Source organism: Cebidichthys violaceus, unplaced genomic scaffold, assembly GCF_023349555.1.
Source record: "Cebidichthys violaceus isolate CVI_PGR_0920_01 unplaced genomic scaffold, fCebVio1.0.p SCAF_12, whole genome shotgun sequence".
Taxonomy (NCBI): domain Eukaryota; kingdom Metazoa; phylum Chordata; class Actinopteri; order Perciformes; family Stichaeidae; genus Cebidichthys; species Cebidichthys violaceus.
The window spans coordinates 11,606,912-11,631,933 of record NW_027176285.1 but is presented as its reverse complement, the minus strand read 5'-3'; the positions used below and the strand labels follow the sequence as shown (position 1 = coordinate 11,631,933).

Below are 25,022 nucleotides of genomic sequence, written 5' to 3'. Positions count from 1 at the left end.
GAAAAAGAGGAGGAGGAGGAGGAGGAGGAGAAATGCCTTTCTCTGTGATCTCATGAATATATTATGAGGGTGATTGTGCAATGAGGAAGGTATTTGAGCTGCCAGGTTATTTCCTGTCCCCCCCTCCGACACACACACACACACAAAAAAAGCCCAGACAAGCTTACTCTAATGTTAGCTGAGTTTGTTAGCTACTGTTTATAGGTGGCAATACATAAAAAAACAGCTGAATAATATTTCTTATTTATAGTCTACTTACTCCTCAACAGTCCGGGGGTGTGGAAACACAAAAATATATATATTATTAACATGCTCGACGACGCGGTGATCGAGCAGCCGTGTCTTGCTATAGCCGGGGACTGCGACACTAGCATAGCATAGTTTAGCTTAGCTATCCGTGTGTGTGTGCTAACCGTTTACGATCGAGCAGCAACGGCTCTTCGTCGTTGTGGCAGCTGGAGTCGGGCAGAAAAAGGTAAAGCTCTAAGGTTACTAGTAGTTAATTAATCAAGCTAGTTATTAGCTCGATACGCTAGCTCTTACGATGCCGTGAAAGCTAACGTAAAAGAAACAAGCTAACGTTACAGTTTTGGCTAAGTAGCCTCCAGGAGCTAACGAAGCTAACGGTGCTAACGGTGCAGCCAGCAGCAGCAGCAGCAGCAGCAGCGTGTTAAAGAGCCTCCACATAAGCTCTTATTTCTAGTCACTGGCACTAACCAGATAGATTATTCAAACTTAAGGCACTGCATTATCACCTATATACTACATTTATATTATTATTATTTCAGAATTATACTTATAATCAGTACATCTGCGTTCATTAAGCAGCTCAGCTCAGGTAGGTGAAACAAAACATCTGCTATTCTCTTATTTTGTGTGTGTGTTTGTAGTGATGTATTTCATACAGAGGTGTGTGTATATACAGTATATATATATATAGAGAGAGAGAAAGAGTGGGGCTGCACACAGCATGCATGCACACCGCTTTGTTCTGCAGCATGTTTTTTATTTATTTATTTATTTTATTGTTGCAGCAGCAGCAGCAGTGTTATAGCAGGTAGAGGTGATTTGCATGATTTTTTTGCACCACATCCTGAAGGGAATTTTTGCGTGTTTTTGGCAGCCTGGGTGCTTCATGTCAGACACAACAGTTTTGTTTTAATATGCATTGGATTTTGTTGCATTGCAATGTGTGTTCATGTAGTAGTCAGTGCCCCCCCCCCCCCCCCCCCCCTTTAGGACAGGACTTCCTGGATGTATCATGGGCTCAATAACATGTTGTTTGGGCTGGAAGCCAGGCTGAGTTAGTTTGGGTCAGTGTTTGTGTGAAGTCTTGGTTGAAGAAGGTGGTTATGAAGACTGAAACTGCAGACTGAGGATGCATATATATATATATATATATATATATATATATATATATATATATATATATATATATATATACATGATTTGTGCACCTTTGTATCTGAAACTCTTCAGACACACACAGTAAAGTGATGTAAATGAGGACTTTATTATTATAGTACAGCTGTTGGCCTGATGTTCTTATTGTACACTGTATTTATGATTGTTTTTGCTTAAATTTCAAGCCCAATTCTTGATCCTGATAATTTAAACCAGGCACCTGTAGAACACACCATGCTGCACACATTCAGTGGTGGTAGAAGTAATCAGGTATTTACCCTAAGTAGTACTACTACAATGTATTAAGTTTTGCATTCAAAATCTTACCGATGCAAAAGTATTAGCATCAAAGTATACTTAAAGTAGCAAAAGTAAAAGTACACATTATGTGAAATAATATATATATATATACTGTATATTGTATTGTAACTATTGATGCATTCACTTAAATGTTGCAGCTGCAGCTCATTTTAATGACTTTGTATGCTGCTGGTTAGTTTAATCAATGATAATACAGAGAAGATGTACTACAGTAAAAAGTACAATATGTACCTCTGAGTTGTAGTACAGTAAAAGGTACAATATGTACCTCTGAGTTGTAGTACAGTAAAAGGTACAATATGTACCTCTGAGTTGTAGTACAGTAAAAAGTACAATATGTACCTCTGAGTTGTAGTACAGTAAAAGGTACAATATGTACCTCTGAGTTGTAGTACAGTATAAAGTACAATATGTACCTCTGAGTTGTAGTACAGTATAAAGTACAATATGTACCTCTGAGATGAAGTACAGTAAAAAGTATTTACCTCTGAGATGTAGTACAGTAAAAAGTATTTACCTCTGAGATGTAGTGAAGTAAAAAGTATTTACCTCTGAGATGTAGTGAAGTAAAAAGTACCTCAGAATTGTACTTAAGTACAGTACTTGAGTAAACGTAGTTCCACCACTACACACATAGAACATGAAATCGGTCCTCCAGCCTCTTCTTCTTCTTCTTCAGTCTTTATTGTTTGCGGTATTAATGTCTCATGTTGACGGCTGCTCCGCTGTAGTTAAGAGGCTATTAATCGGTAATCTCTCCGATCCATTGAGACTTCTAATTAGCGCTTTATTAAAAGCAGGTGCACAGAGATCAACCCGGTGAGCCGGTGGTGTTGAATGGGATGTGTTCATCCAGCAGCCGGTGGTCTTCTGCACCGGCTCCCTCATTCACAGACACACTTTGACTCTCCAGACGTCACTGTGAGGAGGTACGAGCAGCTCTGAACTGAACTGATGGTATCCATTAGTGTGTTTTCATCCGTGCTCTTTTCATGTGCGTGTGCCACAGTGTTGAATATTAAATAAGAGCTGAAACGATTAGCTGATTAGTCGATTGGCAGAAAATGTGTCTGCTTATATTTTAAATGTTTTGGTGATTTGTTTTTAAACAGAAAATATTGTCAAATAGAGAAAAGTTCCAGTGTGTTAATTGTCTCTTTTGACTGACGGGTGTTCCTATCATTTTGTCCACCCCATTCATACGACTGAGGACGAGCAAAACTACAGAAGCACCTCTCTGTAGTTTTAGTTTAACGTTTATTTCTCACAAAACGGTCAAATATTTACTTTTGTTTCATATTGTTATGTATTTATGTATGTATGTATGTATGTATGTATGTATGTATGTATGTATATGTTAACTTTCTGAACCCCAAAACCCGTCGGCGGAATTGAAAAGCATGTTTTCTTTAAACAGTCGCCAAAACGGCACCGTTTATCAGAGCCAGAAGCTATAAAAACAGTCATTATCGTCAGATTGTTGTCTATCAGACGGTCCTTGAACACATCATGTGTGACGAACGCTTCCGTCAGAAAAAGCAGCCAAAACTGAGCTTAAAACATTTTGTTCTTCATGTTCTCATCATAATAAAGCGTTCACTTTAACCAGATTGTGTAAAAACATTAAATTGTGAGCTCCTCAGTGAAAATATGAAGTCATGATCGATTCATCTGAGACCAACAGTCATGTGACAACAAATCAGAGAAACTTTGACTGAACTTCAGGAAGTGAACACGGAGAGAGGAGAGGAAAGGAGAAGAGAGGAGAGGAGAGGAGAGGAGAGGAGAGGAGAGGAGAGGAGAGGAGAGAGGAGAGGGGAGAGGAGAGGGGAGGGGAGGGGAGAGGCTGAAACATGTGAATAGTTTAATATTTATAACACATAGAGCTGCCATTTTTTCCCCCTACATTGGTAACACTTGTAGACACTTGATATTCAACTTGCAGATCTATGTCATCATAACTGTGTTATTGTGCACTAAAAACATTCTACTTCTAGTCATGATGGTTCTGTTTCTATAGAGGAGCAGGACTTTTATTTTGAAGGGGAAAACGAGGCGACAGTGTTCGAAATAATTCTGCACAATAATAACTGTGACAACACGTTTAGTAGTAACTCACTCACACATTCTCCTTGAGAGAAAACATTTTCCTGATCCTAAAAGACGTCTTTAAGAGTCTTTGTTTTGTCCGACCAACACTCCAAAAGTTCTTACAGACTAAAGCTTCACATTCCCAGGTGACCAGGCGTCAGCTTTTAGTTGCCGAAACTGAATTTTTAGTCATCTTTATGTTTGGTAAACTCAGATACTATGCAGCTAAACGTCAAATTAATAATGAAAATGTGACATCAAGAATAAAAGCTTTATTAGTCGTGTGTGTTTTATCAGATACTTTCAAAACAAATGTATTTAATTTGTTGTGCATTAGTCTCTCGTGTACGTTTTCTGTCCCTATCTTTAATATGTTAGAAAGTTGTTGCCATCCAAGAATTGCTGCCATTTACCCGAAGAAAGATTTGGTATTTTCACCCAATAAAATACCTTAACTTAATGAATCAATTACTTGTTAATTAATCAATAAATGCAGTGGTGAAGGAAGTATTCAGATACTTGAGTATACGTACTAATACAACGCCATAAAATACTTTGTTACAAGTAAATCGAAAATGAACAAAACACTTTTGAGAAGCTGGAACCATAAAATTACACTTTAGCATTAAAGTTATCAAAATATTTTGAAATTTCTGTCGATAAATGAATCGCCGTCTCGTTTCATCTTTCATTTTGGGGAGTTTAATCAATAACAATGCCTCCTATTTAATTGTATTCTTTATATACAAAATGACTAGCAAATACAGTTAAATGTGATGCAGTAAAAAGTACAACTGAGATGTAGTGGAGTAGAAGTATTAAGTAGAATGGAATGAAAGTACTCGTGAGCTGAAGTACTTGATAATAAAGAGCCTCCGGTTCGTCAACACGACGCTCTGACTGACAGCTAATACATGATGAGTGTATTTGTGTGTCTTTACTGGATGGAGTATTTCATCATCTTTCTGTTCATACTTGAACAGTTCTCTCTGTTTTCCTCCAGACTAGAATTGATTCCTGAGCTTAACTGAACCTGATTACAGCTTCCTGTGGCTCCAGATGTAATCGGCAGCTTTAAACAAATCTACAGAGGCTTCAGTGAGTCTGGATTAGTGTTAATAACTGTGAGCTTTGATTACTAAACGTATGTTTAAAGTGTTTCATAATCACATATTATTATTATTATTATTATTATTATTATTGAGGTGTAAACGCTGCTTAATGTTACTGTATCACAGACAAAGTCTCTCCTGATAAAACGTTATCATTGTTCTCTTTTTCCTCAAATGAAATCTTTATAGCAGCTACCTCAAAACCTTCTGAACCCAAAAGCCCCCCACGGGTTTGAAAAGCATGTTTTTATTTTAAAAAAATCACCAAAAATGACACCATTACTCATCTCCAGAAGCTGTCAGCGGTCAGCTTCACGACGATCCTTGAACTCATCGTGTTCGCCGAAAGCTTCCGAGACGAAAACCAAACAAATCAAAGATGTTATGATTTTCTTTATTCTACGTGTCTCGTTTCATTTTTTTAATTGGGAAGCAGTGAATGTCTGAGCAATCAGCTTCGTGTGTGTGTGTGTGTGTGTGTGTGTGTGTGTGTGTGTGTGTGTGTGTGTGTGTGTGTGTGTGTGTGTGTGTGTTCTAAGCAACAATGGTGGATCCTGAGGAGGTTAGCGTAGATGCTACATTAGCATTAGTTCTGTTAGAACATTTTTCTGGATGCAAAACATGTTTTCTCTCTTTGTCCGACTCGCTTCAATGAGAGTTTGATTGACAGGCGGTTCATCCAATCACTTGACAAGTATTTTTTCTTTTTAAAGAAACAGTTTCTATTAATGACTGCTTCTCAGATGGTTCTGTGTAAACCAATCATCAGAGGGTTCAGGTTAAAAACACTCGTGGGAACTTAGAAAACATGTTAAATATATATAGATTCCATCGTTTTCTAATTTTTGCAAAATACATTATCAAAGAAATTCAACTTGTATTATTCAAAAAGGGAAATAAATGAATGTGGGCAACAAAACTTGAACCACACGTTCTGTGTTATTTGTTTTATCTGTTTTCTTTCACAATAAATGCTTGAATCGGTTGAAACACAGCAGCGTTTGTGGCGGCTGAAAGCAGAGGGTCAGCTGAGGGTTGGTGGAGTGTTCTGGTGTGTGAGCTGGATGAAGAGGAAGAGTAGTAAAGAGAAGGTCGGGAAGTTAAAAAGGAAGAGAACGGAGTGTCTTTGCTGCAGGTACAGTCTGTTCAGACAGACGTCTTAACAAACCTCTTTGTGATGGACGGTACAAGGTGCCGTCTGGAGGATGAAGAAGCCTTTTGATAGGAGGGAATTCAGGTAGAGCCGGTCATGTGATTAATGCAGCAGCCCTCCTCCACAAGATGTGACCCAAATCTGCAAAAACCAAAGAGGAAGAAATGAGAGGAGGAGGAGGAGGAGGAGGAGGGAGGGAGGGAGGGAGGGAGGGAGGGCGGGCGGGCGTGTGTTAGCATGTCAACTGTTAGATAAAGGAAAATGATTAGCGATGGAGACGAGATATGGAGGATAAATAGAGAGAACCTGTGGCAGATTTATAAAAAACAAACATGGCGTTAAAATTTAAAAAAAATGTCAGAAGAAGAGGATTCCTCCTGCGACTGATTTGTACGTCGGCGTGCTGCCGAGAGAAGAAGAGTCTGCTCTCATCTCTGTTCTCTTAAATTCCTTTTGAAATCAGAGAGCTAAATTTAGCTTCCACCACCACCCCCTCCTCCTCCTGTGAGAGGTATCAGAGCTACAGCAGTCATAGTGATAGGCTAACGTTTTGATGTGCACACACACACACACACACACACACACACACACACACACACACACACACACACACACACACACAGATTAAAGTGGCTCTGAGTGGGAGGGCGCTGTGTCTTTTGTGCACACGGTGTGGGCTATGGTGATGATGAATTGTTGCTGTGCAGCAAATGAGCTCTAAGTAACCGTCTTTTTTCATGTGTTGTGTCTTCCTCCTCCTCTTCCTCCTCTTCCTCTCAGGGATCCTCTTGAGGACAGTGGGGGCTCTCGAATGATCCCCCCGTTCATCCGATGAACCCCCTCAACTCCATGAAACCTTCCCTGCCTCCCAATCCACAAAGGTACACTCACACACACACACACACACACACACACACACACACACACACACACACACACACACACACACACACACACTGACATTAAGCTCCGTGTCCTCAGCTGAACCATGTGACACCCTGTATTTGTTATGGTTTTGTTGTGGATCCCAGGGGGGCCTGTAAGTTTGTGTGTGGACCGTGGATTAATTCCACAGTTTAACATTAAACATCACAGTGTAAATAAAGTTTTCCTGACGATGGTTCTCCTCCAGTATTCAGTAGAACATGTGTTTCTAGTCTCTGATCTCTGATAATGTTTCATTGTAAACAACCAATCAGTGTTTAAACCAACAGGAGGAGAGCTAGTAACGTTAGCAGCACCGCTAACGGCTAACCAACGGAGAGTCCCTTTTAGAAAACCTCTCATTTTACTGCCACGGTGGACCGGTCTCTGCTGGAGGATCTGGGTCTGTATAGAGGATCAGGACTACACTGAGACTGGTTCCACAGTTTACAGCATTTTATTTGACAGCAGCATGAGGCTAAGTGCAGACCTCCAACCGAGCGTCACAAACCAGATCATCGATCGCTCCGTCAATTCATCGGTCTGTTTCTTTCCCACTTTGTTTTTATTGGTACACCAACTTATACCTCTTTAAATATCTGAGAGGACAGGAAGTAGTATTACTTTTTTGGGAGCAACTCAATTTCCGATTCCCCACTTTAATCCCAAATATTCCCTCCCTCACCTGTCTTTTATTTATTATTAATAATATTTTTATTACCTACAATGGCCCCTAATATGCCGGCCGTAGACACCTTGAGTGAACCAGGAGCTGCTCGGGCTTCGGGGGGTTAATGTGGTTTTCACAGTAGTTTCCTGTTTGAGGTTCAGAAGGAGGAAGCGGAGGGTAACCTCAACCGTCGGATCAATAAACCATGTTCAGGTTAATCGTTGGCTCACCGAGAGAAGGACGATGTTTTATATACCTTATATGTATTATCCACCTTTCTACTCTGCTGCTGCAGTACAAATAAAGAGGAAACAATAAAAAGCATCGTCTGTGATACGTTCCTCCTGAAGCTTCCTTTAACTGTCGCAGTATCTCTGCTTCGTGTCTCTCTGCAGCAGCGACGGCCCCTTCCTGAATGACCCAGTCTCCTGGCAACCAGGAACCAATCAGCACCCAGGATCTCTCTCTGTAGTAACCACAGTGTGGGGCGTGACCAATCCCACACACAGCCAGGTAACACATGTCTCTTTATTCTTTTATTCCTCATGTTTTATCTGCTGGAACGATGCAAAAGCAGCTTATTTGCACAATTAAAAAATAAATAATAATAATAATATCACACAGAAAACCCTTTGAAGCCACCATTTAAATAATGTTAAAATATCACAATATTGTATTAATACACATAAAATATGAAGTATTTTAACAAGCTATATGATATATAATAATAACAATAAAACAATATCAACAATAAAAAAGACAGAAAATTGGAGTGTGTGTGTGTGTGTGTGTGTGTGTGTGTGTGTGTGTGTGTGTGTGTGTGTGTGTGTGTGTGTGTGTGTGTGTGTGTGTGTGTGTGTGCGTGCGTGCGTGCGTGCGTGCGTGCGTGCGTGCGCGCACACGTGCGTGCAAATAGAAAAAGCTTATGTTTATGTAAATTAAAAAATATCTATAGATTATCTATTACTTTAAGTTTCATTCATTGTTTGATTCCATTGGTTTCACATAATTTCACCCAGACTTTGGTTGTTGAAGGCTTCTCGTTAACTTCACGTGGAGGTCTTTATGAAGTCGTAGAAATACCAGAGAACTGAGTTTATTGTGATAACGTTGTGAATGGAGCTGAATCGTCTGATGCTCTTAAAGCTCACTCCTACGCTCCTCCGTCAGTAGGAGGAGCTGAAGAAGAACAACTCTTCTTCTCTTATGAAATAACACCAACGGGTTGACTCCTCAGTTGGTTCATTAGAGCTTTTTATTACCATAAACCATCAAACTGTCTCTCTCTCTCTCTATCTCTCTCTCTCTGACTCCCTCTCTCTCTCTTTGACTCCCTCTCCCACGTATAGGTGTTTGGTTCGCCCATGGGTCCGGGTGAGAGCTCCGGTGGTCACATGATGCCCGGCGGTAGCCCCGGTATGGGTCCCGGTATGAGCTCCCAGTTCATGGGCCAGCAGTCGTACGGAGACGTGTCCAAAGGCTACGGCCAGCCGGTCATGTACGGACGTCCCAGCGCCGCCTACAACCCGGCCTCGGCCTACGGGGGGAGGTACGCCGCCTCGTCTGCTCACCCAAAGTCAGTCCGCTCATCCTCTGTTTCCCAAATGTCATGGTGAATTTTTTGAAGGCAGAAAACTTCAAAGACAACTAACTTCCTTTTTTTACGTCTCAACCAGGAAGTAAAGATAACAACAAAGATGATTATAACAAGCTATATAATAACAATAACAATACACTATCAACAACAAAAAAGACAGAAAATTGGATAATGTGTGTGTGTGTGTGTGTGTGTGTGTTTGTGTGTGTGTGTAAATAGAAAAAGCTTATATTTATTTATTTATGTATAAAAAATAAGACCTATATGTACCTGACTGCTGCAGTAAAAATACAGTTTTGTATATTAAAAATAAAATTCTATTTATCAAATTTCTTTTAAATAATAATGTGAAAGGGGTCACGTTCAACGTCATTTGTTTATTTTCTTCCCCCAATATAGATATATAGATATATAATTTTTTATTTTACATTTATTTAATATGGAGATGGATTTAGAAACTAACGTCCTCTTTTTTTCCTCTGAATACGTCTCAACCAGGAAGTAAAGATATTTAAATCTAAGATTCTAAGAGAATTTACAGAACTGAATTAACGCCTATTATTATTATTATTATTTATTTTTTTTATTTTAATAATTTTTTGGGTTTCCTGTTCTTTTGATCGTGGAAAGAAAATGCAAATCATAAAACCCAAAATGAGATTGATCACGTGACAGTGTTGTCTATTTTAATGCTGTGCTTTGTGGTGTTGTTTCTGCGGGGTGGGGGGGGTTATTGCATCTCTCACCCACCACTCTGACTCATGCTGGTGACGAAACACACACACACACACACACACACACACACACACACACACACACACACACACACACACACACACACACACACACACACACACAGAGTTCACCACTCACCTCTCCGTGTCGTCCCCCCCCCCAGTTACTCTGGTAACGGTGGCGGTGCCGGTATGGGGGTGCGTCCTCCCTCAGACTTCACTCAGGCTGCTGCCGCCGCCGTCGCCGCAGCCGCCGCCACAGCAACCGCCACCGCTACGGCAACCGTTGCAGCAATACAGGAGAAGCAGAACCAGGAGCTGAACTATGGCCAGGTAAATATATTTGTATGTTTTATATATATATATATATATTTTTTTTTTATACATATATTTATATATTTTTTGTATTTTTATTTATATATATATATATATATATATATATATATATTTATTATTATTATTATTATTATTATTATTATTATTATTATTATTATTATTATTATTTTTTTTTTTTTTTTTTAAATATATAATAAAAGTAAGTGGAAGTTTTAGTGTTGTTTTTAGTCCTACTTTCTCTTTGAGTGTGAGACCTTGAAGTGGTTTTTGATGAATCCAGGTCCTGGACTTGTTTTCTTTCCGTCACCGTTCACACCCAGTGAGCTTTATTTTTACCCCTGCTGTCGTACTTCCCTTTCCCCTCCCAGATGGGTGGAGCATCCTCTTACAGCACCCAGTTCCTGTCTCATGCGGGCCCACGTGGTCCTCCGGGGATGGTCTCCTCCAGGCCCGGACCTCCACCCTCCAGCGGAGGCCTGTATCCGACCCACCCGGCCCAGGCTCAGAAGATGCCCCAGCACGGAGGGTATCCTGGTCCACAGCAGGGGCTCAAACGGCCTTTTCACTCAGAGGTCAGTAACACTACGTTATCTTAAAGGGACAGTGCGCTGAACTCCCCATCTGTTTCTTCTGATTCTCAATAAACTCAATTCTGTAACTATTTGTGTGTGTGTGTGTGTGTGTGTGTGTGTGTGTGTGTGTGTGTGTGTGTGTGTGTGTGTGTGTGTGTGTGTGTGTGTGTGTGTTGTCTCCTCTCCAGGGTTTCCCGGTGCAGCAGTACGGCTCTGGTGGGATGTCGGGGTACCCCACCCAGCCTCTTCAGTACCCCTCTGGTCCTCAGCAGCGATGCGCCCCCTCACCCTCCTACCCCTCCAGTCGGATGCCTCTCATGGGGCAGTACAGCTCTGGATCACAACACCCGGGACAGTTCCCCCCCGGAGCAGGCCAGCCCAACCCTCCTCAGTACTACAAGGTGATCCACCTCCTCTTCAACAATATTTACTATTAAACTATACATGTACTTTTGTCTTTTTTTTTTTAAACATTTCAGTTGAATTAAAGGATGTAACAGTGAGAGATAAATAATCTAGAGATGAATCAATCAACAGAAAATGAATTGGCAGCTATTTAACATGGAAGCTCAGTAGTCCGTTCTTACCTTTCACAATAAGAGCCCCTGACTTCTAATATTTGCAGTTGTGTATTTTTACATATTCCTATCATTTATTCGTCATGTAAAGGCTTTAATAGAGAAAGTAATGGACAGATCAGGTCAATAATGAAAGTAATCAATAGCTGCAGCCACTATTTCCATCATTATTAAGCAGTGAACGTTGTTGAGAGCCTCCAGGCTCACAGATCTATTCTTTGGAGGTCCAGATATTTGGATCAGGTATTTGGAGTCTCATGTTTCCTGTCTGTGTTCTCCAGTCGGAGCCGTTTAACGGTCAGGGCAGCCTTCCATCTGGAGGAGCAGGAGGATACAACGCCTTCACACAGGCCGCGGTCAACGGGGTAAGTCCTCCTATTAACCCTCTCCACCCCGTTTTACTACCGTCACATACCGATGTTTGGGGAAAAAAATGGAGGCTCTATGAACTAATTACATTTTTACATCCTCTACTTCCAGCCTCTCCTCTTCTCTCCTCTCCGTATTCACTTTCCTGAAGTTTCTCTGATTTGTTGTCACATGACTGTTGGTCTCAGATGAATCAATCATGACTTCATAGTTTCACTGAGGAGCTCACAATTTAATGTTTTTACACAATCTGGTTAAAGTGAACGCTTTGTTATAATGAGAACATGAAGAATAAAATGTTTTTGGTGAAATATCACAATTTTAAGCTCAGTTTTGGTTGCTTTTTCTGATGGAAGCATTCGTCACACATGAGATGAGATGTGTGACGGTGTGGTTGTGGTGATTGTTTGAAGAAAACATGCTTTTCAATCCCGCCGGTGTGTTTTGGGGTTCCGTGTTCTTCTGATGAGACGCTTTGAGGTTCTAAACGCTCCGTCCTCTTCCTCGTCTCTCAGCCAGGTCGGGGCGGAGTGATGCCCGGATATCCCAGCTCGCCGATGGGAGGGAATCCCACACCGCCGATGACACCCGGGACGTCCATACCTCCCTACCTGTCCCCGGGCCAGGACACAAAACCCCCCTACCTCCCACAGGACACCAAGCCCAACATCAACGCCCAGCAGGTCTCTACAGGTGAGGCGCCTCACAGCAAAGAAAATACAGACGGAACAAATACCTGCCTCTCTGCAGCATAATAGCTTAAAGAAACGACAGCAACAGGCGGTTAAGAAAGTCCTCTGGTGCTTTCTGTGCAAATGTATGTAAAGTTCCTAAAAAGCCGCCTCTTGTTTTGCCCCGTGGAAGGAAACCCGAGCGACGACCTGCGCCTGACGTTCCCGGTGCGAGACGGCGTGGTGCTGGAGCCCTTCAGACTGGAGCACAACCTGGCCGTCAGTAACCACGCCTTCCAGCTCAGAGACTCCGTCTACAAGACACTCATGTTGAGGTAGGACCACTCTGCAGTACTGCTGTTTTTATCCTAATGTGTAATCTGTATATTCTATATGTCTCTCTCATATAACCCCACCCAGTCTCTCTCTCTCTGACCGTTGTGTTGTGTCGCCCCCTGCAGGCCTGATCTGGAGCTGCAGTTTAAGTGTTACCACCACGAGGACCGACAGATGAACACTAACTGGCCCGCCTCCGTTCAAGTAAGCTTTTCTTTACATTTAATAGTTTGAGTCTTTGTGGTGGTTCTTTCTTAAATTATATTATGGATATTTTTCTGAGGACTGATTCAGTTGGAAATGGCATCACTGTAGAGATTTTTATACCTCCTGTATGAAACATATTCACATATATGTATATAAGTTACTATGACGGAGGCCCTAGCGACTTTATTAAAATGATAATTTTAAAGACACCAACAGAGCGTGCTGACGTGAATTTAATACATTTTTACTTAAATATTGCTCACAGAAATGGAAAATTGGGTTACATTGTTTACAGTGCATTTTAATTTTCCCGTTTTAATTCAAAATAAAATGTTGTACAGCAGGGTAAGACATTGAATATTAAATGTCTCACAGCTTTTCCATTTCAATTCTAATACGGGCATAAAATGCCCAAACGAGTATGTGAAAAATTCATATTCACCATTTACATTTTTACTAAAACTTATAATTTTAATAAAGTTTAAAGTTCATGTTTTTTAAAGCTTATACAAATACTTGAAAATAAAAATTGGACTAATTCATTTTAATTTTAACTTAAATAAAACATACATATTATGTGGAAAATTACGATTTAATAATAATTTCATTAAAGTCCACTATGGGCTTTCATGTACTGCAGTGAGATAAAGTTCTTGTTTTTGAACGCTCATACAAATATTGGGACTATTTTAATTTTAAATTTAAATCAAATAAAAATACGAATGTGGAAAATTATAATTTAATACAAAATGTAAGTTCACCATGAGCTTCCATATGCTGCAGTGTGTTCAAATGTAATGTGGTTGAACGCTTATACAAGTACGTGACAATTAAAATACAAATTGCATCACATCATTTTTTATTTTTACCGAAATAAAACATGTAAAATTATAATTCAATAATTGTTTAAATAAAGTTTACTATGGGCTTCCATATTCTGCAGTGAGTTAAAAGTTAATGTTGTTGAACTCTCATATAGAGTATGTGAAAACAACCTTTTTACTCAAATAAGACGTATATGTGGGAAAGTAGAATTATAATGTAAAGACGTACTTGTCCTTTAATTGACATCATTTTTTCCGTCTCAGGTGAGCGTCAATGCGACTCCTCTGTGCATCGAAAGAGGCGACAACAAAACCTCCCACAAGCCCTTGTACCTGAAGCCGGTGTGTCAGCCGGGGCGCAACACGGTTCAGATCACCGTGACCGCCTGCTGCTGTGTAAGGAGCCTCGCTTTACCACAATGCAGCACATGTCTACCTTTGACATTTAAACACATCAAATCACATTTTTAACCCTTTTTTCCTTTCGTTGTCTCTTTGCAGTCCCACCTGTTTGTGTTGCAGCTGGTCCACCGGCCGTCTGTGCGGTCCGTCCTGCAGGGTCTGATGAAGAAGAGGCTCCTGCCGGCCGAGCACTGCATCACCAAGAGTGAGTTCACGTCACTGTAATCTGAAATAAATTATAATATTTAAACAAAATTAAAATAGAGAGAAATTCTAAGTAAAAATTCTAAATAAATATACAAAATTAAAATTAATTTAAAATTGACAATAGATGAAATAAATATGTACATGCTAAATAAAAGAGACAAAAAATAAATCTAAGAATATTAACATAAAGCAGTCGAGGAACATTGATGTTTACCTTTTATTTTTTATTTATAATTTTTATGTTTTGTTTTCCTCTTTTTTTTATTTATCTATTTATTTTTCTCACTTTTTTGTGTAGTGTGTCGCTCCAGAGTACTTTTTATTTTGTATATTGTTTTTGACTAATTCATCTTTAATTGTCTAAAGTACACTTGTTTCTATGTTTTTAAGACTATCATTTATCCTGTATCCTACTTTATATATATATATATATATATATATATATATATATATATATATATATATATATATATATATATATATATATATATATACGTTACTTTATACTTCTACCCCACTGCTTCTCAGAAGGAAATATTGTACTTTTTACTATTTATCAGGTGCATTTAGTTACTTTTGCAGATGATTTTTAAATATAATGATCATATAAAATAAGAACATGCAAAACAATAACATTAATAACAATGATATATATTAATGAAACAGCCTGTTTGAGCTGCAGAGTGAGTACTTTTTTACTTTAAGTACATTTTCTTGATATAAGATTTGAACGCAGGAGTTTTGCTGATAACAGAGTATTTCTAAATTGTGGTATTTCTATCTTAACGTAAGTAAAAGATACTTCTTCCACCAATGTGCATCTAAACAGAGCGTGTGATAAAGGAAAATCTGATGTTTCTGTTTCAGTAAAGAGAAATTTCAGCAGCGGGACGATCCCCGGGACTCCAGGTCTGAACGGAGAGGACGGCGTCGAGCAGACGGCGATCAAAGTTTCACTCAAATGTCCGATCACGTTCAGACGGATCCAGCTGCCGGCCAGAGGGCACGACTGCAGACACATACAGGTAAACACACACACACACACACACACACACACACACACACACACACTCTCACACTCACACTGATGTCTTTTATTTCGTAGTGTTTCGACCTGGAGTCCTACCTGCAGCTTAATTGCGAAAGAGGAACCTGGAGATGTCCTGTGTGCAAGTACGTTCTGCATCCAGGTCTCAGTGCACCTTTTTCTAGAACCAGAAGTTCTCTGCGTGAAACATAACCGTGTGTGTGTGTTTGTTTGGTTCTCAGTAAAACGGCGCTGTTAGAAGGGCTGGAGGTGGACCAGTACATGCTCGGGATTCTCGTCTACATCCAGAAGTAAGCGTGCTTTTATGATATTAGAGTTAACGTGAATGGATTCATTCTCAGTGTTCTGACCCGTCTGCGTCGTCCTCCCTCAGTTCTGACTACGAGGAGATCACCATCGACCCGGTGTGCGGCTGGAGGCCGGTGCCCGTCAAACCGGACCTGCACATAAAGGAGGAGCCCGACGGTCCGGTGCTGAAACGCTGCCGGACCGTCAGCCCGAGTCACATGGTTCTGCCCAACGTGATGGAGATGATCGCCGCTCTGGGTCCAGCCTCGTCCCCCTACCACAGTCTGAGTGGGGGGGGCAGGAACACCCCCGACTACAACCGGCCAGGTAGAAAATACTACTACACTGTACTAATACTAATACTACACTGTACTAATACTACACTGTACTAATACTACACTGTACAAATACTAATACTACACTGTACTATTACTAATACTACACTGTACTAATACTAATACTACACTGTACTAATACTACACTGTACTATTACTAATACTACACTGTACTAATACTAATACTACACTGTACTAATACTACACTGTACTAATACTACACTGTACAAATACTAATACTACACTGTACTATTACTAATACTACACTGTACTAATACTAATACTACACTGTACTAATACTACACTGTACTAATACTAATACTACACTGTACTATTACTAATACTACACTGTACTATTACTAATACTACACTGTACTAATACTACACTGTACTATTACTAATACTACACTGTACTAATACTAATACTACACTGTACTAATACTACACTGTACTATTACTAATACTACACTGTACTAATACTAATACTACACTGTACTATTACTAATACTACACTGTACTAATACTACACTGTACTAATACTAATACTACACTGTACTAATACTACACTGTACTATTACTAATACTACACTGTACTAATACTAATACTACACTGTACTAATACTACACTGTACTAATACTACACTGTACAAATACTAATACTACACTGTACTAATACTAATACTACACTGTACTAATACTACACTGTACTATTACTAATACTACACTGTACTATTACTAATACTACACTGTACTAATACTACACTGTACTAATACTAATACTACACTGTACTAATACTACACTGTACTATTACTAATACTACACTGTACTAATACTAATACTACACTGTACTATTACTAATACTACACTGTACTATTACTAATACTACACTGTACTAATACTACACTGTACTAATACTAATACTACACTGTACTAATACTACACTGTACTAATACTACACTGTACTAATACTAATACTACACTGTACTAATACTACACTGTACTAATACTACACTGTACTAATACTACACTGTACTAATACTACACTGTACTAATACTAATACTACACTGTACTATTACTAATACTACACTGTACTATTACTAATACTACACTGTACTAATACTACACTGTACTATTACTAATACTACACTGTACTAATACTACACTGTACTATTACTAATACTACACTGTACTAATACTAATACTACACTGTACTAATACTACACTGTACTATTACTAATACTACACTGTACTAATACTAATACTACACTGTACTATTACTAATACTACACTGTACTATTACTAATACTACACTGTACTAATACTACACTGTACTAATACTAATACTACACTGTACTAATACTACACTGTACAAATACTAATACTACACTGTAAAACTACGAATACTACACTGTACAAATACAGTAGAGTAGAAAAAGTATGGAAACGAAAATGTTCTTAAAATAAGAAATGTGAAGATCTGTAAAGTAACTTTAAGGTAGTACAGTGAAAAGTACAATATGTACCTCTGAGGTGTAGTGAAGTGAAAAGTACAATATGTACCTCTGAGGTGTAGTGAGGAGAAGTATAAAGTAGCTTATAGAGTACCTCAAACCTGATGGAAAAAAAACTTGTCCTCATAAAGATTTAGTATCTCAAAATATTGAGAATACTTCTCAATACTTTGACATAGTATTTCAGTATTTTGAGTTATTTTTTCATCAAACTGGTGGAAATGAGCTTCCCTAAATCAGTACTTGAGTAACAGTACTTGAGTAACAGTACTTAAATAACTGTACTTGAGTAACAGTACTTAAATAACTGTACTTGAGTAACAGTACTTGAGTAACAGTACTTAAATAACTGTACTTGAGTAACAGTACTTGAGTAACAGTACTTAAATAACTGTACTTGAGTAACAGTACTTGAGTAACAGTACTTAAATAACTGTACTTGAGTAACAGTACTTGAGTAATTGTACTCGGCTTGTTTATCCAGATAAAACCGATAAAAAGATCTTAAAGCGTGTCTTAAACTGGACACAAAGTCAGTTTATGACGCTACTCTGATTAACAATCAGAGATTTCTCAGGTTTGACTATTGTTGGGAACATTTAGGACACAACTCAACAACATAGATAACAGGTGGAGACGTTTAGAGACACTTTCACGCAGAAAAGTTACATTTTATACCTCCAAGGTACAGAAGATCTCTATTTATCTGTGTACTTGTGACCGTTCTGCACTGTATATAATGTGTGTGTGTGTGTGTGTGTGTGTGTGTGTGTGTGTGTGTGTGTGTACACACACACACACACACACACACACACACACACACACACACACACACACTCAGTCAGATCCTCTCTTAGGTGGGAGGTGACCCAGAACGATAGTTCAAGACGTCCTCTGAAGCTCCACAGCTGGAGGCGTTTTCCGTCCTCGCTGTTCTTCAATCAGCTGTTTTTAACACTTGTTTTTATTTTAGGGAGCCAGGGATTCTCCAGCCAATCAGGATTCACGGACTTCCCCAACACCCCCGGCACCCCGACGCTGGGAGAGTACTCGTCCTCTGGACCTCCGCTCCCCTATCAGCCCGAGCAGGTTACACACTCTTCTTTTTACTCCTCCGTTAACAAAATAAAAGCCTCTTCGTGTCCCTTTTCTGTTGCCTTTCTGTTCGGTTCACTTCCTTTAATGGACGAGTCGACCACAATGAAGGCCTGAGTATGAATAGACAGCAGCCTTAGGGCGCTGAGGTTTTCTTAGAGTAAAAATAAACTCAACCAGTGAAGATAAAAGAAGAAGAAGAAGAAGAGGGATGTTCAGTTTTCTTTTTTTTTATTAAATTAGTAAATCCCTCAAAAATACCAAAACCAGCAGTGACTGTAGTGAAAGAGGAGCTTCAGGACCTCTTGTGTTTGCAGTAAATTAAATATTTAGGTTTCGTCTCATAAATTTAGGACTTTAACTTCAACGTTTTTTTCTCGCAAATTGGTAATTTTGTCTCAGACAATATTTAAGTTTTGTCTTGTATTTTTCTGATTTAATCTCAGTGACGTTCTGTTTTTTTTATTATAAATATGTGATTTTTTTTATAATTTCATAGAATATTCAAACTTTCTTGTAAATTCACGACTTAAATCTGAGTTTATTATCTCAGAAAATATTCAAGTTTTGTCTTGTAAATTTGCCACTTTTAACCTCGTAAACTCTGAATTTCTTTCTGAATATTACCCACCTTCCCCGGCTCTGCGATTAATACATTCTTCTTAATTCTAAAACAATTAGATAACCATCTTTTTTAACGTCCTTTTCATTCTCTCATCACATCCATTTTAACGTCAGAGTCTCTGCATTAAACACAAAGAACAACGGGATGACTCCTTGTTGTTCCGGTTCCTTCCTTCCCGGACCTGTTGGGTCTAAAGGTTCTTGACAGTGTGCCGCTGCATTCGTCACCAGCACTGACTGTCTCGTCCTTCTGGCCCCGTGAGCTCAGTTAAGAGCCTTTAGCCGAACCTGAAGTAGACCCACACTCCTCTCACACACCAAACGCACACCAGCTGCCTCAGACAGCCGCTCGGCCGTCACACGCTTCTGGTGCTCTCAAGAAAAAATGACCAACAAGAGCTCCAGGCGTTGTGTTGACCCTCTGTGAATCTAATGAGTTGTTGTTTATTACCATTAAATAAATAAAGATCCTCTTGTCTCTTTCGTGTCTCTTCCTGGTCTCCAGACGTCTCACTCTGGACGAATCGAACACGCCCACAGCATCCTGCAGCAGCACGGCTCGGGCGTCCACGGTAGTCAGGGCCTCGGCGACGCCGGCAGTCCGCTGCCGCAGCGGAACGTCGGTACCCAGAATGCCCGGCTGCAGAGCGAGGGCCCCTTCGTTCTGGGAGGCCCCGGAGGGGAGGGCGCCGATCACGCACTAGATGTGAGTGGAACCGACCCGTTGATCATGTGACGGGAAGAGCTCAGAATTATGGAGTATCTGTTTGTAAATTGAGGGTTCATCAAACTCTTAAAAATACTTAAAAGAAATTAGCTTAACCTCTGAGAGTTGGATGAGAAAATCGATACCACTCTCGTACTTATTCCTTAAAGACTGGAAACGGAGGGAAACAGCTAGCCTGGCTCTGTCAAAAGACAACAAAACCTCGACCTGACAGCTACTCTAAATCTCCCTGATTTAAAAAGTTATATCAATTTAATCTGAAGAAATCCCAAAGTGTAGAAATTACAATTAGATGTTTTGTGGAGCGTCATGTACCAGATTATTTGCCAGATTATTGTACAAACTAAAGCCGCATTCCTTTTTGTTTTCTTTTCAGTTAATCTCCTTTAACTTCCTCTTTATTTTGTTTAAATAACTCGGATATTCTCTCAGATTAAAAGTCTTACATTTATGAGAGAAAAACTCACAAATTTACGTAAAAAAAATAAATAAACTCGGGGAAAACTTGTGTATTGTTTTTTTTTTTTTCTTAAGGAACCACATCACTTCACTTTGCACGGTTGGATCAACACCACAAACACCTCCGGTAAACACTGCGGTAATGTGAGCCGCCGAGTGCAAAATATATGAATTATATTAGAATTCATTCATGTTCAGAAAATAACACAAAAACAACGAACATGAAGGACGAAAAAAAAAGTGTGTTTTGCATCTTTCAGGACCTTCTAACCAAAATAACTCTCCTGGCTGGCGTTACCACGGTGTTGCATCATTTCTCACTTCTTTTCCTTTGCAAATGTACGACTTCATTTATCTATTTGATCTTTATTCATCAAAGAGGATCACTTTGAGATCTGTAATCTCTGTAACACGGTGGTTCTTGGCCAAGATGGCAGCGTAGAAGTTTTCCCACATATAAACACACATAACAACGTAGAAACATTAAAAAACATTAAACAACTCAGAGAATTTCTTTCTTTCTTTTCGCAAATTTGTGACTTTAATCTCCGAGAATATTCAAGTTTCGTCTCTTAAATTTACGACTTTAATCTCGGAGAATTGTCAGTTTTTTCTCTCGCAAATTTGTGACTTTAATCTCCGAGAATTTATTCGTTTTTTAATTTCAAATTGTGAAATTGTTAAATTTGAGAAAGTCTGAGAAAGTGTTAATTTTTTAATTTTTTAAATTGTATTTTTCATTTCAGATTATTTCAGAATATTTTGTTACGAATTTTGTGACTTTATACTCTCAGGGAATATTCAAGTTTCATCTCATAAATTGATGACTTTAATCTCCGAGAATATTCAAGTTATGTCTCGTAAATGTTCTTATTTCTCACAGAATCTCAGATCCTTTTTCTTTTACAGAATGTGACTTTATAATTGAATATTTTAATTCTGTCTCGTAAATTTACGATTTAGATCTGAGGTTTTTGGAGGTTTTTTTCTCGTAGGTTTATGACTACAGTCTCCAAAAATATTCAAGTTTTGCTCGTAAATCTACGACTTAAAGCTCAAAGAATTTATGAATATGATATAATCTCATAAAATTGTCAAATTCCGTCTCATGAATTTACAACATAAATCTCAGAGAATTTATAAATGATACGACTGGCTCCTCTGGCTCCGTAGTAATTTATTTTATTCCCTCTAAGGCTCTAATACACCGTCATACTTCAGTGTCTCTCTCTCTAACCTCTAAGTCCGGACTCTTAAACCTGTAAACTTGTATTTTAATTTAACATTAACCTCTCCGCCTGTCGTTGAAGCTTCTTCCTGAACTGACGAACCCGGACGAGCTGCTGTCGTACCTCGGCCCCCCCGACCTCCCCAACAACAGCAGCGACGACCTGCTGTCTCTGTTCGAGAACAACTGACCGCCTCCATCTTCTCCGTAGCCCCGCCCTCATTGGTTGAAGATGACGCCCACTTCCTGTGTGTGTGTGTGTGTGTGTGTGTGTGTGTGTGTGTGTGTGTGTGTGTGTGTGTGTGTGTGTGTGTGTGTGTGTGTGTGTGTGTGTGTGTGTGTGTGTGTGTGTGTAAATGCGTGTGTGTGTGTGTGTCAATCTTATTTTGAAGCGTCCTGCTGTACTTTGAGCTTCATCCCGTGCAGCAGGATGCAGAACTCTGCAGACCAGCATTTTTAAACTATAGCACAAACCACCGGCTGAAGGATCTAAACACAGTATTTAATTCGTAGACGGTCGTGGTTGAGGTGGAGGATAACGGAAGCTGTTTGTGAGGATGTTAATGGAACGTTAAATTCAACAGTGGTTCTCAAACTCCCTTTTTTTTTTCATTTTTCTTGCACACACGCACATTCTTGGTAGATCGCCGTCTTTCTACCGTTTACCTCAAATATGAAATCTTCAACATTGTGTTAAAGTCCCCAGAGATGTAAAATCCTTTCTTGTAATATTTTACCCCCCCCCTTCCTAATGCAACCTCCCAGTTTGGGAACCACTGCATTAAAAGTAAAAGCTTGTGATACTCTTTTATTCTTCTATATTAATATTAATCCCATTAAAAGACCAAAGACTCTTCTCTTTTCTCTGATCGTACCTCTTCGACTTCTTTCCTCGCCTCCTCTCCTCACGTAAAAGTGTGACGTACTCTCGTTTGAGTATTATATATCTAGGGCTTTTATTGTGAAAGGTCTGCGCTATCTTCGTCAAGGTTGAAAAGAGAACTAAAATATTCAAAACAACAAAAACAATGAAAAAATATATATTTAAATGCAATTAATCGCTTTAAAAAAGAAAATGTAAAGGCCTTTATTCCTTTAAGATGAGAGTGGAGGAGGCAAGGAGGGAGGAGTCAAGGGAACAGACATTTAACTCCGGAACTGAAGTTGAGTTGAAAGTTTAAGCTCTTTTCAGGTATAAATTATGGGATGGCTTCATGTTGATGTCAATTTGAAAGTTTTCCTCTTTACAATCAATTAAGTATCCATTTAAAAGAACTTAATTACATCATTATTCATTTTTATCTAAACTGGTGGAAATAGAGCATTTGTTGGGGACTATTTTCAGCGGCGGATGAATCCACATGTGGTGCTCTAGTGAGTGTTTACAGTGTGATGATGATGAAGGGACAGAGTTAATAAATAGTATTATTTTAGATCTTTTCGTGGGATTAACGGACAGAAAGAGAAGTACAGAATATCACCGGATCAATAAATTGATGTAAGATAAGGGCAGCGAGAAAAAATAAACAGATGTACAAAAGTTTTTCTTTTTTTTTTTTTTAAATGGTGAAGTTTGGGAGCACTGTGAGATATATATATAAAGAAAACCCTCCCGTCTCTCTCTCTTTGGAACATCTTTCTGTAAATGAGTCCGGCTGTGTGTCGTGGCATTTTCTGCCATTTGAAAGCTCTTCGTATGTTTTTAAAAACGGTGTTCTGGACGTGTATAACCCATCCGCTCTTTGGGTTCGTGTACTGTGTAATCGGCTGTTTTCATTAGAGAACGTGTGTGTATCAAATGAATTGTTAATCATGGTAATTTTAATGTTCTTTAGTTGGATAATGGATCATCGTTGGCACTGTTATACATACTGTATGTTAGAAGAATTATAAAGCAATTGTAAAAAGGTCACATCGTGACGTGAAGACGAGGAGCAACGCAGTTAAAGAGGAAGAAATATTCTTATTACCACTTTTTAAAAAGCTGACGTGTTTGTTTGTTTTCTATGAATGAGTTCACCGTCATGGTCCAACAAGAAATCAACACAATGTTATTATATTTGGGAAATTATGGACTTATTTAACTGCAAAATTTGCTAGAAAAAAGAAGGAAAACCAGTTTTTTAATATGTAAACTATTCCACATATTTTGTAACACATTGTAATTGCCATTATTTTCTATTTATTTTTTAATCATAATCGTCATTGTACCTGCAGTTACCTTGTCCCTGAATCTCAGAATTAAAAATCACTTTATTTGACAACAGTTTGTTTATGACACGTTTCATTGGTTTAATTTACTGTCTCATAAAGTGATACTTTATACATTATGAGCTTTTTGTTCTTCAGTATTTACATGTTGCTGTTTGAGGGGAAGATATTTAAACTTTTACTCCACTACATTCATCACGTTCTTTACAGATTAAATAGTTCACATTAAAAGCAGCGTAAGACTCTAAATCTCTAAACTTCTCTTGGTTTCATTTCATCACCTGTTTGAGGATAAAGGGATAAAATTATCCTATTAAAACACGCTTGTGTATTTTTACTGCAGAAGAAGTACTAGTACTTTTGAGATGAGAAGTAGAAAGTACTTTCACTAGAATCAGGTTTATTGCCACAGAGGTTATTCATACTATATTTTAATTAAATAAATTAAGAATAGAAAAAAATACAACAAACACAATTTAAATTTAAAAGAAATATGAACAATGTAAATGCTGACCTACTTGTAACGAAGCAAATTTAATTGTTTCAGCTAATTTAAATATTATTTTAATTAATTGTTAATACGTTATTTTTTAATCACTGTGTACTTTTACACCACTGAAGTACAATAAGTGAGTGAATTATTTAGTCCATTTATTTTATTTAAATCAACTGTTTTGGTGTTTTTTGACACATTTAAGATAAAGTTTAATTAAAAATTACAACGGAATAATAAAAAAACTTATAAATATATTATAAACATAAACATATATGAACAACAGAATCTAAATGAATAAGTGTAAAGAAATAATACTGACACCATTGAAAAATAAAGTACAATAGCAATAAAAGTAAGAAATTCCACTAAAATAGAAAGATTACAATACAAGAGTAGAAATATGAACTGTATAAGAATATAAACAAAAATATAATATTGAGAGATATTATCAATGATATTGAATAAGTAATAAAAAGTGATATTGCACATA

The 25,022-nt window shown here is 38.5% G+C and overlaps 1 protein-coding gene across 5 annotated transcripts in view; it reads left to right on the top strand.

Annotated features, from left to right (window-relative positions):
• zmiz2 (zinc finger, MIZ-type containing 2) overlaps positions 1-24,091 on the top strand; it is a 24,336-nt gene extending 245 nt beyond the window's left edge. The window contains exons 1-21 of one of the 5 annotated variants that reach the window (XM_068706375.1): positions 5-475; positions 6,862-6,962; positions 8,071-8,188; positions 9,025-9,251; positions 10,171-10,339; positions 10,711-10,914; positions 11,103-11,315; positions 11,774-11,857; positions 12,377-12,554; positions 12,726-12,867; positions 12,994-13,072; positions 14,164-14,295; positions 14,401-14,506; positions 15,376-15,533; positions 15,614-15,681; positions 15,778-15,846; positions 15,930-16,171; positions 18,666-18,781; positions 19,917-20,117; positions 20,673-20,724; positions 21,908-21,995. In XM_068706375.1, the coding sequence (XP_068562476.1) occupies positions 6,913-6,962; positions 8,071-8,188; positions 9,025-9,251; positions 10,171-10,339; positions 10,711-10,914; positions 11,103-11,315; positions 11,774-11,857; positions 12,377-12,554; positions 12,726-12,867; positions 12,994-13,072; positions 14,164-14,295; positions 14,401-14,506; positions 15,376-15,533; positions 15,614-15,681; positions 15,778-15,846; positions 15,930-16,171; positions 18,666-18,781; positions 19,917-20,117; positions 20,673-20,724; positions 21,908-21,918 (2,619 nt within the window). In that variant the 5' untranslated portion in view covers positions 5-475; positions 6,862-6,912 and the 3' untranslated portion in view covers positions 21,919-21,995. Of the gene's footprint in view, positions 1-4; positions 476-6,861; positions 6,963-8,070; positions 8,189-9,024; positions 9,252-10,170; positions 10,340-10,710; positions 10,915-11,102; positions 11,316-11,773; positions 11,858-12,376; positions 12,555-12,725; positions 12,868-12,993; positions 13,073-14,163; positions 14,296-14,400; positions 14,507-15,375; positions 15,534-15,613; positions 15,682-15,777; positions 15,847-15,929; positions 16,172-18,665; positions 18,782-19,916; positions 20,118-20,672; positions 20,737-21,907 lie in introns of those variants that run through there. The other 4 variants (XM_068706374.1, XM_068706373.1, XM_068706371.1 and 1 more) reach the window with 4 other exon arrangements.
• The last annotated feature ends 931 nt before the right edge of the window (positions 24,092-25,022 follow it).